This window comes from Thunnus thynnus, chromosome 20 (assembly GCF_963924715.1).
Source record: "Thunnus thynnus chromosome 20, fThuThy2.1, whole genome shotgun sequence".
Classification (NCBI taxonomy): domain Eukaryota; kingdom Metazoa; phylum Chordata; class Actinopteri; order Scombriformes; family Scombridae; genus Thunnus; species Thunnus thynnus.
In genome coordinates, this window is record NC_089536.1 from 5,857,143 (window position 1) to 5,870,758 (window position 13,616).

The 13,616-nt window shown below is 39.0% G+C and overlaps 1 protein-coding gene across 1 annotated transcript; it reads right to left on the minus strand.

Moving 5' to 3' along the window:
* Positions 1-3,132: 3,132 nt before the first annotated feature.
* kctd2 (potassium channel tetramerization domain containing 2) lies at positions 3,133-13,186 on the minus strand. The gene is made up of 6 exons (XM_067575989.1): positions 12,498-13,186; positions 9,910-10,018; positions 9,263-9,354; positions 8,958-9,053; positions 7,810-7,935; positions 3,133-7,676 (listed from the first exon to the last, which is right to left on the minus strand). Exons 1-6 carry the CDS (start codon positions 12,870-12,872, stop codon positions 7,647-7,649), a joined length of 828 nt encoding a protein of 275 aa, XP_067432090.1. The 5' UTR covers positions 12,873-13,186; the 3' UTR covers positions 3,133-7,646.
* Positions 13,187-13,616: the final 430 nt, after the last annotated feature.

The window sequence follows — 13,616 nt, forward strand, 5'->3', positions numbered from 1 at the left end:
CTGCTTAATGAGCCCTAATGGTGGACACTTGTTATTCTGCTGGTCTGTGGTAAGTTAAAGGCAGCTGGTCTCTAACAGCAGCAATACAGTCTGTATGCAGCAGTAGCATGGCCGCATTAACCTCCTGTGGGGCCCCGGGGCCCCGGTGGTGTGGCGTCACTTTTCCCCTAGCCTTCAAATCATAGACTGTAAAAAAATATCCACATATCGATTTTGGGAGCCAGAAGCGACCATATTTGGACGATAGGGTGGAGCTAACGGTAATGCTAGCTGCTAGCTTGGTTAGCAAGGTGCATTACATTCTATAGTTAACTGTGATAATGCTAATGCTAATTTTCGCTAGCAAAAAACAGGCTTAACACCATCAAAACAAAATGTTACAATTAACTTTCATGAACTGAAAACACACTGCAATAGTGACAGCTACAGCTATGCCTATACTCTATGAATCTGGGGTTACACCATAGTTATGCTACCTAACCAATGTTGTGGCTGTGGCAGCGACTTGTCAATCACAACATAGCTATGCCCTAAAGCATACCCTGTTTTATCATCTATTTTATTCTAAATGGGACCATAATTTACAAAATGAGTACAATGATATATTGAAGAAGATGTGATACTATCATCAGGAAAGTGTTTACTGAGTTAATAAATCAAGTGAGAGGTAGGGTCATTTTCTCATAGACTTCCATACAATTAGACTTCTTTTTGGAGCTAGTGGAGTCGTCCCCTGATAGCCATTAGAGAGAATGCAGGTTTAAGGCACTTCTGCAATGGCTTCACTTTTCAGACCCGGAGCTACCTGCTTGCTTGACATGGAACTCCTGAGCTTGTGGTTACGACACAGGAAGTCGTGTACACAATAAGCGTTCAAGTGGTTAAGTCGTGAGGACACCGCTGCTAGGAAACATGGATGCCAAAAGACCCCTTGTTCTTCTGTCATTCTTCGCTTCTTTCCAGGAAATGTTGACTCACTTTGTATTTCAACATCATGTGGAGGAACAAGAAATGAGACGACAAAGGTGACAAATTTTTATATACATATAAATTAACTGATAATCAATGTAGCTAGAAACTCTGGGTGCATAGGGCAAGGGAAAAGATGAGGCCATTGGGAATATCAACACTTTCCTCATATATATTTTCCTCAGACAATTACTGAGAAAAAAATATGTCTAAAATTACAATATATTAACTTACCATTCACCAAAAAATGAACTTCCATGACCTCCGCCATTTTGGAAAACGTCAACAACACGTCACAACTCATAAACTCAACAGCTTTCAGAAAATTTCAACTTCTGAAGTCGTGAATACTACAAGAGGAGGGCGTTCGTATGGATTCTTGTCGTGAACACGGTAAACATGACCCCATTAGGAGGCAGCTTACAGTCCTCGGTAGTTGTGTGTGTTTTGGCTGTGAGCATGCGCCGTACAATGTAGATTTTCATGGTTTTGGACTGATGTTGAAGTGTCACATGGTTGAGATATTTGGGTGCCCACATGCTTTTGCTTATATAGAGTTCACTACATACATTATTTTGACTGTTTTTATTATTGATTAGTTCTGACTTTTTTAGGGCTGCAACTTACTAATATTTTCATAATCGATTAATTGTTGATTATCTTCTCGATTAATCAATTAGTCATTTGGTCCATAAAATGTCAGAAAATGGTGAAAAATGTCCTGACTGACACTCCACAACCCAAAGATATTCAGTTTACTGTCATAGAAGACTAAAGAAACCTGAAAATATTCACATTTCAGAAGCTGAAATCAGAGAATTTTGACTTTTTTTTTCCTAAAAAATGACTCCAAATGATTAATTGATTATCAAAATAGTTGGCGATTAATTCAACAATCGATTCACTGACTAATCTTTGCAGTTCTAGACTTTTCTCTGTACTAGCTTCTGCTCTGTAGGTGCAGATAATTTACCATTTTCACTGTGTCGGAGTGGTGGTTAATATTATATATGGTATAACTATACTTTCATGAACTGAATAAGTTTCCATCTTTTTCACTATAGTGTCTGCAGTTAGCTTAAACTGAGTTTTAGTGGTTTCGCCCTTCACTTCACCCCAGGAAAATGAAAATATATGCAAATAAGCAACGGCAACAGAAACCCAAGGCGGGCTTGTGGTTTAAACTCATGATGACATTTTCTGAATCCGTCATTATGTGGTTGTCATCATGTCTCATGAGGCAAACATTGTTTAAATCCACAGAAAACAGAAGAAATAGTCAGCGAGCCACATTTTAAAACACAGACACATTTTATGATTAAAAACCAGACTGGGTTTTGTTAAAATTGTTACATGTAAAGAAACAACATTGGTAGACAAAATTCAAAAAATATAAAATAAATAAAAGTGAAACAAACAATCAGACAAAATGTTTTGTCAGCTTCCAAACATTTCTCCACAGTCTCCATTGACAATATTCACATTTGACATCAATACTGTTGATAAATGAACACAAAGTAACTGTTAATAGGTGACATTTCTCAATACGTCTAAATGAGTGTACAAGTGTGCATGTCCACAAACGCATGCAGGTGTTTACAGATTAACTGGCAAAATGATCCATGAATCAAAAAATCTTTCTTTTTGTGTGTTGACCTTCGGGGGTCGCGTAAATGCTGTAAATATAAACCAAGATTAGAGAGGGGTAGGGGTGGGGGGGGCGGTGGGGGTCTGCAATCTGATTGGTTGGTTAATTCGTGTTCAAAGCTAGCTATTCTTTATCTATTGTTAAGTCAAACTGACATGACAAAGATACGAAAACAACAAAGAAACAGAACATGTGAGTAGAGAATATGTCTAGTTGTAGACCAACTGTTCCACACAAGAAATCTACACCTACGAACCACAGAGCCATGCCTTCCCTCTGCTCCCCCCGCCATGCATCACATACACTTTGCACTAACACAGAGGTCAGACAAAATCCAGTACACGACATCATAATCTCTAGAACAATGCATGCTCTCATGTTTTCACGTGCCCAAACAACAAGAGATATACTTTTTTTTTTTTTGCAGATTTGTTAACATTGCACATTATTTGTAGACTAACTAGTGCAGGTGAAAGTAAAAACTAATGGTCAAAAGTTATTTTTTTTGTTTTAAAAAAAAAATGGTTGCTTGATTCAAATATTGGGATAATCACACAAGAAGCTTCTATGAGGTCAGTGGTTTCCAACCTTTTGGGACTTTTTTTCACCCCTTTAAATGAAACACTTGTGACCCCTCGTCACAGGATGCATAAGTCGTGTGAGCAGTTCAAGGAAAGAGTGATTTAATAGTGATTTATTAAGTTAAATGATTAGTTATTAAGTTATTAAGATTCATCCTCTGGGCACCATGAATGTCTGTACAAAATTTGGTGCAAATCTTTCCAGGATATGTTGAAATATTACGCTGGATGAATTTTGACTTGATGAAATGTTGGAAGATCACCAAAGTCATTAAGGTTCATCCTCTGGGGACCACGAATGTCTGGCAATCCATCCAGTAGTGGTTGAGATATTTCAGTTTGGACCAAAGAGGTAAACCGACCAACCAATATTGCCACCTAGAGCCACGCTACTAGCATGGCTGCTAAAAAAGCAACGATTAGAGCAAAGTCTGAGGACTTTTTCTTAAATATGTTGTTTTTTTTCTTCCTATCCTGTTAACTATCTTGCGATCTCCTCCTGACCCTCCCTCAGGTTGGAAACCACTGACCTAAGCAACCAAAGTTAAGATCAAACTGGGTTCACAAAGGTGACAAGTACAGTAAGTGCTTTGAAGGTTGATTACATACATCTAAAAGTGGGACCCTTAGAGATGGCTTCAGCATGCAACTCAAGGACGTAAAAAGAAGCCAAATGATGGCAAGTTTATAATCGAATCAATTTCCAATAACAAGAGCACTGCTGGAGTTTTACTAAGATAAAAGGAGAGGAGGGAAACCTGCTTTCACAGTCTTCCTGCGGGCGACTGCGCCCTCCCCTCCGTTTAGTGGCGCTGTAAAACCACAAGTGTTTGCAGCAGAGACAAACATTTTGAATCTCCAGCAGTGTGTAAGGTATTGTGGGTGGATTCAGCTCAAAAGCAATGGCACAAAGGAAGCAGCTGGGAATACGTTTCAGTTTGTAGGTATGTGTAAGAAAACTTAACGCAGGGGAGAACGGGCATGTTTGGCGTGCCTCTCACCCAAACACAAAACAACAGAAACCAAGCTAAAGACCGCAATTATACATTAAACCTCAGGTTGGTGCATCCTGGCTTTTTTAAGGTATGAGAGGCACCTTATGATAAAGAGGGGAGAACAACTGTGCACAACACAGGTCAAAAGGCACAACACTGGACACGGACAAAGGGAAACAACACCCACGGTGCTTTGAAAAAGGCCCAGAGACAACAAGGGGGAGGAAAAAGTGCTCCTCAATGAGACGTTTGGGCATTTTTAGCAGCTCACGGTCTGCTCACGACTCCGATTAGTAGAATAGAACTGCACGACACACACTCGAGAGGAGAAATAAAACGACAAAGAGGAAGTCACATCAAAGTTTGAGCTCTGAGGCCTGACTGGACATGGTCAGGGAGCATGACAACAGCAAAGGTACAGGTTGTTTTTTTTTTCTTCTTCGTTAAAATGCATTCTTTTTGTTCATGCTTGATATAACATAACTGCATCAAATATGTTCTTTATACAAAGGATGGTGTATCAAAGTGATCAATGCCAGTGATAGGTAGGTGTCGGCAATATTACGTAAAGATCGGACGCTCCTTTGCTTTTAGGAGCAGAGTGATAAAAAGGTGAGTTCGGTCTGCACGATGGGCACCGACAAGATGTTTCAATTCTCCATCTGATATGTGTAAATATGGCTCAAACTTTGCATTAAGTTGCTCTTATAACAAGGCTGCATTTATATACGAGTAACAACATTATATTCTCATGTGCTGACATTGTAGTTTAGAAAGGTGGAAAGTCTATTTATGGACAATATAGTCTATTGTAATCAATTAACCAAGAAGAAATGCCAAAAAATTCAATGGTTTCAGCTTCTCAGATATGATGATTTGCCTCTTTTTGGTCTTATATTATTGTAAATTTAATTATATTTGGGTTTTATGCAGTTGGTTGAATACAAGAAATTTAAAGACTCTAAATTTGACTCTTTTTTTTTTTTTTTTACCATTTTCTGGTATTTTTTTTTTTAGACTAAATGATTAATTACTTGAAAAAAGAATCAACATTAATGAAAATAATCATTCGTTTTCTAAGTTTTCTATTCGTTTTGTCCACAAAATGTCAAAATCTGCGTCACAATTTTTGCTATTTTATAGAAATTTTGTCTATAAAATGTCTGAAAATATCTTCACAATTTTTCAGGGCCCAAAGAGAAGTCTTCAACAGTCCAAAAATATTGAATTTACAGTGATATAAAATGCAGAAAAGAAGAAACTCTTCACATGAGAAGCTTGAACCAAAAAAACGTTTGACATTTCTGCTTGAAAAATAACAGATTAATTGATTATCAAAACTATTCAATTATAAATATTTTAAAAACACATTTAGCTTGATAATCAAGCTTTCATTTTCATTATTAAATCAGAGATGTGGGCAGCGGTTCACAGGTCTGGAACCAGGCTGGTTTATACTGTATTTGCATGTTTATCCAATGTTGTTACAAGTCTAAAAAAATAGCACTATCATACAGCAACTTAATGTCAAGTATACTTCCAGAGAAATATACTTTAGCCAAGTTAGCATCTCTATCTGCTGGCACAGAAACAAAAAAAAAAGAAATAAAAGCTTCCCTCTGAAGCTCAGAAAACTGAAGACACTTCCCATCTGGCAGCTTCACTTACAGTATAATAATAATAATAATATCTGTGATAATGTAGGCTCAGGTATCTCAGGGCTTTAAGCGTGAGGAGTACAATTCAGCTTGCGCCACAGTTGCTACAAGTGCTGCAGAATGAAAGACGACAACACGGTCAGCTGGCTGTTAAGTTGAGGAATGGCAACAGAGGCAGCTGCAAAGTGAATGAATATTGGCATGAGTAGTAGCACAATGCCAGAGAGAGAGAAGAAGAAGGGTGCTTCAGGTTTTTTTTTTTGAGGCAGCATACAAACTGGCCATCGACTCCCCCCCCCCCCAACACGCCACGCCACGCTTGTCCAGACAAATGGCGATGACAGTAGTTTTCCGTAATCCCTAATTACAATTTTAAGATATGCAGGATATCAAAGTAGGATATTTAAGAGAAAACTTATCGACGATATCTGGAGTTATTTTGGAGGAACACTACAGAAAACGTGCAGCTGAAAAGCTCGTGATATTTCAGTCATGGACAGAAAGCAGAGAGGCACTGCATACACATACTCACACCTTTGTCACCAGGTGTTAAACCTTCAGGAAAAACTGCTTATGAAAACTGATATTTTCTCCACCGTTTAAATAGACTCACCCACCAGAATACGTAAATATATGACAACTATGATACAGAAATCAATAATTACACCATTTGCATTCAATTTTTCATATAATTTCATCATGTAGCCTATATAGATTTATATAGATTCCTCACATGCCTTGACAAGTTGTACACAGGTGTGGTTTAGTCTTTTTTTGAGTCATTTGTTTTCTTTTGCGCGGAAATATCCCGATTTTTCTCCCTGCAAGGACAGATCAAATCGAGCCTGAAAACAGGAAACGACAGGAGTGAGACGTTTGGATTTTCCAGCAGCGCCGCCTCCTCCCTCCTCCTCCCCGTGCCCAATCAGAGGCAGGGCATCTTTAAGATGAATATCTGTCACTTGTTAACACTGTTTTAAAGACCGAAGAGAGCGGAGATGACGCTGCATCAGGCTGGCTCAAACAGAGCGATCGGACTCTGCGTCATGCTGCCTGCAACCGCTCCGTCTCCTCCTCGTACCTCTGTTACGTCCCGGCTCGGTTTGTCGTGCCGCGACGTTTCCTTCCTCAGACGTCGGCTGAGGAGTCCGGGGAGGGGCGCAGAGAGAAGGAGACGACGGGCGCTCTGTTAACGGATTCAGGTAAAGAGAGAGAGTGAGAGGCTCAGTCTGTGGAGTTGTGTTCATTCCTTTATGTCCTTTGAGAGTCCTGAGGAGGTTTCTGCTAAGTCGACAGAGCCGGATGTGTAAGAGAGAGAGGAAGTATCCTGTCTGTCAACGGCAATGACGATGAAGATGATGATTCATAGTAGCTCCGAGCTGGGCGTCCGTCCACTGACGATAACAAGGGGGCTACAATCAGCACCGTAGCCTGCACCGCTGTGACACTGACCATCAAAAAATAAAAAAGCTGCATTGAGGAAAACCGCTCACTTGTAACTCTTTTAAACTCCACCTGAAATGTTCGATAGCCGGCGATGGAGGAGAGGAAATGAGAAGACAAGTCAGGGTCGTGTTGCAGCGCTGGGGGGACTGAGTCAGGGAGCTCCCCGCTGTGGAAAGACACACCAGAGGAGGGAGGAGGGAGGGAGGGAGGTCGATGATGATGATGATGGTAAAAAGATAGAAGGAGGTAAACTTATGGATCTTAATGCAAACTGGAGGGGGGAAAAGTTCAGTTGTGGTTGTTTTGTTTTTGTTGATGAAGTGTTATTTAGATCAGGATCTGGGTCTCTTCACATCCGCGAGCCTCGCTCTTGAAGGATCTGCGAGGGAGGAAGGAAGAAAGAGCATCAACACAGACATCATCATCATCATCATCATCATTCAGTAGCATTTATTTTCCCCCTTTTTCTAGCAGAGGTAAGTAAAGGGACTCGGATGCAGCAGGTCGCTCACCTTGGCCTTCTCGGTGGGCTCGATGACGATGCCGTTAGTGGAGTTGTTGAGTTCCCGGGAAACGACACATAGAAACTCTGCCTGGTCCTCGTTGCCGTAGTTATATGAGGAGCCGATGCTTATGAGCTGAGGATGTGGACAGAACAAAAATTACAAGGTTGCCTCCATGGAGGAAAAATAAAGAAGAAGTACGACTACGACTGGAGAAGAACTACCTAAAATCTACATTTGCTGCAATTTCTTTTTTACATTTGAGGAGGGAATAAATAATGATAACAGCAGTGGTGTAAAACAACAAATAATGTCTACAAAAAGCTAGAAAAGCGTTCTCAAAGGATTCATTTTTATATTTCATAACTGTATTAGAGCTGGTTATTGTTTGACATTTCTTGCTAATAAGACCTGAGTTTTGGTGCAAAACCAAATACTTTTTTCTAACTGTGATGAACATAAAGATACTTTTCTGTGTTTTTTCTACCTTTTTTTTTATTTAACAGAAGAAGCCAAACATTTCAAATGTTTAAAGTTGTCTGAACAGCCGTACAAGAATTTTACTTTAAGAAAACTTAAGTTGGTAAAATTACTATTTAAATATCTGGAACTATATGTTAAAAAATAATTAAACAAGAGAAGCTAAAATGATCAGTCATTTAATCAATTTATCAATCAACAAAAAGTTAATCTGCAACTATTTTTATATTTTCTTGTTTTGTTAGTCTGTTATAATAAATTAATATCTGCAGGTTTTGGACTGTTGGTCGAACAAAACCATCAATTTGAAGATGAAACCTCCAGAGCCAAAGTAACATCTCGGATAGACTATCAAAAATATGATCAGAGAATTAATCAATGATGAAAACAATCATTAGCTGCTGCCTTAAATCTGACTAGACAGTCGATGCTAATTATCAGTACTTGACTGTTGTCGATACATTGCACTACAGACACGTTTCAGTCTTTAATACCCAACAATACACAATATTTCAGCATTTTATTGGATTTTTTTCAATTTTCTCTTTAGTAATAAATGAAATTACAGATATTTCTCTGTATATGTTTTAGGTCTGTGTGGAAACTGAAGCTCTGAAACAACTTAAGCATAAACTAACACATGACAACAGAGGGGGGAAAAGCTGCATATTCTGCACCTGCTCAAACTTCCAGCCGTCCGACATGGTCGAGACCATCTGTGTGAGTTCCTCCTCTTGGCACTGTAGTACTCGATACACATGCTTCACAGGGCCCTGAGGGACACAACACACACACACACACATACACACACACAGCGACTGTTACTAAAACAACATCAATAATCTTCACATAAACGTAGAACAGAAAACACTATTTTGGTTACATTTGTACTAGAAAAAGGTTCAGGAAACAGATTAATCAGCCAGTTCTATTTTCAGTCCTCTGACTTGTTCTGATTGTTTTGGTCTCTCGTTTTATGTACCTGAGACGTTCGGTTCTCGTTGTCCCGTATCCTCTCTTTAACCAGCCTCACCAGAGATGCGATGTTGTAGAACTCGGCTTCTTCCAGAACACCTGAAACAAAAAAAAACAGGCGTTTTTCAACATGCTGTTGAAAATATGTTTTATAATGAATAGGTCTGGCCTTTAAGGTATCGACTGAAATGACCCAGTACCAAGTAGTATCAAAACTTCTCCAGTCAAACCTTATCTGCGTTCGATCCTTTTTGTACACAGATCTAGAAAAAAATGACTATCTGTATAGTTTTGCTCTCAGCCAATCACCACGAGCGGTCATTGATTTAATGTGACGTGTGATTGGTCGACTACCACAGCAGCTACAACCCGTACAGTCTGTATTGATAATACTTCATTGTACAGTTTTGTACAGTTGTTTAATAAATATTTTAATAATTTGAACACTTTCAAAATATATTCATGTAAAAATCATTTGGATGAGGAGGAGTGGTGTTTCCATTCACATGATGGTTATCCAATGAAGGACTTTAATTTTATTGTTATCACTTTAAGGGTACTGGTATTGGTACTGGTGTTGTCATTCTTTAAACGATACTCAGTCCTTATAATGATCAAGATCTTTCTGCAGGGATGAAGATGAAGATGTTTTACCTTCCTCAGCCAGATTTTTATCCATGATCAGTTTTCCGTGTCGAAGGTAATTCAGGATGGGCCCGAAGTATGTGGGGTCCCTGTCGATCAGGTACGCTCCTGTCTCGTCCTGCAGGAGACACGACAACAGACGGCATGAGTGAGGAGTCTTCACTGAGCCTTCATCACTTTACAAAAATCAGTACTACAAACGGTGAAGTGGAGTAACGTCAAGAAAGAAAATAACAGAATGGAGAAGCGTGAATTTATTGCCAAAATCTAAAAACAGTCCAACAGTGTTGGGATTAGAGCTGAAGTGATTAGTTGATTGACAGGATGAATGATGATTGATTAATCATTATTTAATAATAATAAATCTGAATTTTTCAAGAAAAAATTGAGGATTTTTCTACTTTTCTCTGTTTTGTTTTTGGGTTTTGGACCGTCGGTCACTGCGGGCTCTGGACATTTGTGTTGGACATTTTTCACTATTTTCTCACATTTCATAGACAAAACAAGAAAACAATGGGTAGATTAACTGATAATGCCATTAGTTGTTAGTTGCAACCATAGCTGGGATTAAATTTATGAGGACAGCTGGAACAACAACTGAAAATATATTAATATTTGGACAAAGGGATACAACATGAGCCATAAATGACCCATTATTTTTAAAAGAGACACACAGGAAATAAGCAGATGAATCTTAACTTCAGGAAAAATCCTTTAAGACGTAAACATATCCCATTTATCAGCACAAGCCACTCCAAATGTGTCCACTGGAACTGATCTTAAAGTGAATATTATTTAACTATTAAAGATATAACAATGGATGTTAAAGTAACTTTTTTGTAAAACTGAACAGTCAGTTTTCAGATCAGTTTACGTTTCACTACCATGTGTAAACAGCAGAAGCTGGACGTTAAAACCATTCATCCATTACTTTTAACTATCTTGTTTAAGCATTTTCAAGTGTTATACTTTCAGCTAGCTATTTCAACCATGCACCCGTTATTTTTAGCTATCTAATTCATTATTTATCCATTACTCCTGGTCGGGAATCACTTGATATAATATCAGAAAATATTCCTTATAATATTATGGCTATGATTTCCATCATATATCACCCAGCTCTACCTGAAGCAAGGCCCAGCAGACAAAAGGGTAAAATATTGACTATAGATCACCAGTTATCTTGAACGAGGCTGGATTACTAACTGGACAAAGCAGGAAACTGCTCTGGGGCCCCAGACCCCCACTTCATGTCATTTGGGTCTACATAATTCAAAACTTTGTTATATATTTGTTATAAATTTACAGCACTGAAGTATAATATCAACTCTGACAGGTCGTCCATCTCGTGGTCCTGGTGTTGAAGAGGGACTCTGTCGAAATCTAGTTTTAAGACTTTAATGTTTTTTAGTTTATATTGTGCTCATTTGAAGTTGTGTTTAATCAAATTACACACAGAAAACTGAGGGTGAGGAAGTATCATTCCATCACAGGAGAACTGTAAGGCTGCAACCAGCTGTTATTTTCACTATCAACAGGTCTAACAATTATTTTCTTTAATAATTGATTGTTTGCTCAGCGTATAAAATGTCAGAAAACAGTGAAAAATGCTGATTATTCCCTGAAGCCCAAGTTAACATATTCAGATGACTTGTTTTGTTTGACTAACAGCCAAAAACACAAACATGTTGAGTTTATTATAGTGGAAAACTGGGAAAAGTACACCGTTACAAGTAAAAGTACTGCATGAAAAATCCTACTTAGGTAAAAGTACATAAGTATTATGAGCTTGATGTAGTTAAAGTATTGTAGTAAAAGTAGTGGTTTGCTTCCTCTGACTGATATATTATTATATATGACATCATTAGATTATTAATAGTGAAGCATCAGTATTAACACAACGCCTTTATGTATGTTAATGCAGTGGACAAAATATTAGAAACACTTTTCAATATAATGCACTCCGGTACACCATCATCACGCACTACGACCTTAATAATACACATAAAGTAGAATTATCACCTTTCTGACAATGTCAACAAAAAATTAAAATGTATAAACTTAAAGTAGAATCTATGGCAGAGCTGTTGTATTGGATTACATTAGATTACACAGGTGTACCTAATGAAGTGGCCGGTGAGTGTATTTTAACCACATATGCATTCATATATAATGTATAATTATGTAACATATATCTGTTGCACATATGTGATGTTGCTCTTATATGTTGCATATATTGCCAAAGTCATATTATATGGAAATATTCAAAATTGGAGCTTAATTAGTAATCCAGGAGTACAGATCTACACGTTGATCTTTTTTTTCTCAGGAGGGCTGCACAGGAAACTAACTGAAGCTGTCAAATGCATGTAGTAGAGTAGAAACTACAATACTTCCCTCTGAAAGGTAGTGGAGTGGCAGTATTCAGTAGCATCACATGGAAATACTCAAGTAAAGTACAAGTACCTCAGAACTGTATTTAAGTACAGTACTGTAATAAATGTATTTGGTTACTTTCCATCACTAGGTTTTGCATTTGGCTTATTTTCTGCTTGTTATTATTTGTCACCATAATAATTAAAGCTAAGTCTACTCACCTTGTCGGAGTCCAGGTCCGGGTCTTCTTGACACAGTCGGAACAGGAACGATTTGGGGTCTCTGCACAGCGTCTGTTTGGTCGTGATGAAGTAGGTTCCTCCGACGTTCAGGCGAACCCAGCGGGAGCCCGGTTTGTCCACCGGCTCGGACGGGGAGCTCGGGTTGCTCTTCACCGGGAACCCGAACACGGAGCGGCCGCCGCCACCTCCGCCGCTGCTGCTGCTCGACACCCCGCCGGGACTGAGCTGGCTGCTCCGCGGCGGTACCACGAGAGTGGGCGACGCCAGGCGCACAGAACCGCCGCGGACATCACGGTGCTCCGTCTGCTCGATGGTGCCAGTACCGCTCGGCTCCACAACATGCAGCTCAGCCATGTTTTCTTCCGACTGAAAAACAGATTAGCTACCGACACACTGCGGGGAAACGATTTCTCTCAGCCGATTTGTAAACAGAGCGGGGATCTTTTTCTCCGACGGGGCGGCTGACATCAGGGCGTTGCTGCTCGCACTCGACCGCCTCTGCCCCCAAAGCCGAGTATTAACACACAAACACGACTACAGGCGGCTGTACGCTGTCAGCAGCATCGCGTTTAACCGTCTCTTCACAAGATAAATTGGTCATTCTTGTCTATTCAAACGTTAATCAGAGAAAGGCAACACTTCCGGGTTGTAACGTGATTACTGTTTACTTCCGCCGTGTCATCGTTTTTCAAAATAAGAGTAACGTTTCCATCTCCCTGCAGACAAGTTTTAAAATGTATGTAAATACTTTAATAATAATGTGTGTCTGACATGTTTTTTCTACAAAATAAGTTATATTATCTTGCTTATATCCTTAAAGATCCCCTCCAAACATAAGATGTACAGGCTATGAAATACTCTGTTTTGAATAATAATCTGTCTCTTATGTGTTTTTTCCACCAAAAATGTTAAATTATATTGTTAACATCCTTAAAAATTTCAAAATATATAAATATGCAAATATATTTAGTTTCAGTTGAGCTGCTGGACACAACATGTCTCTTACTTCACCGTAAAGTCTATTCACTGTGTTTGTGCACTGGAGGCTTTAAGTTTCCACATCACTGCACAATTGCTCTAATGTACAGTGTGCTATAC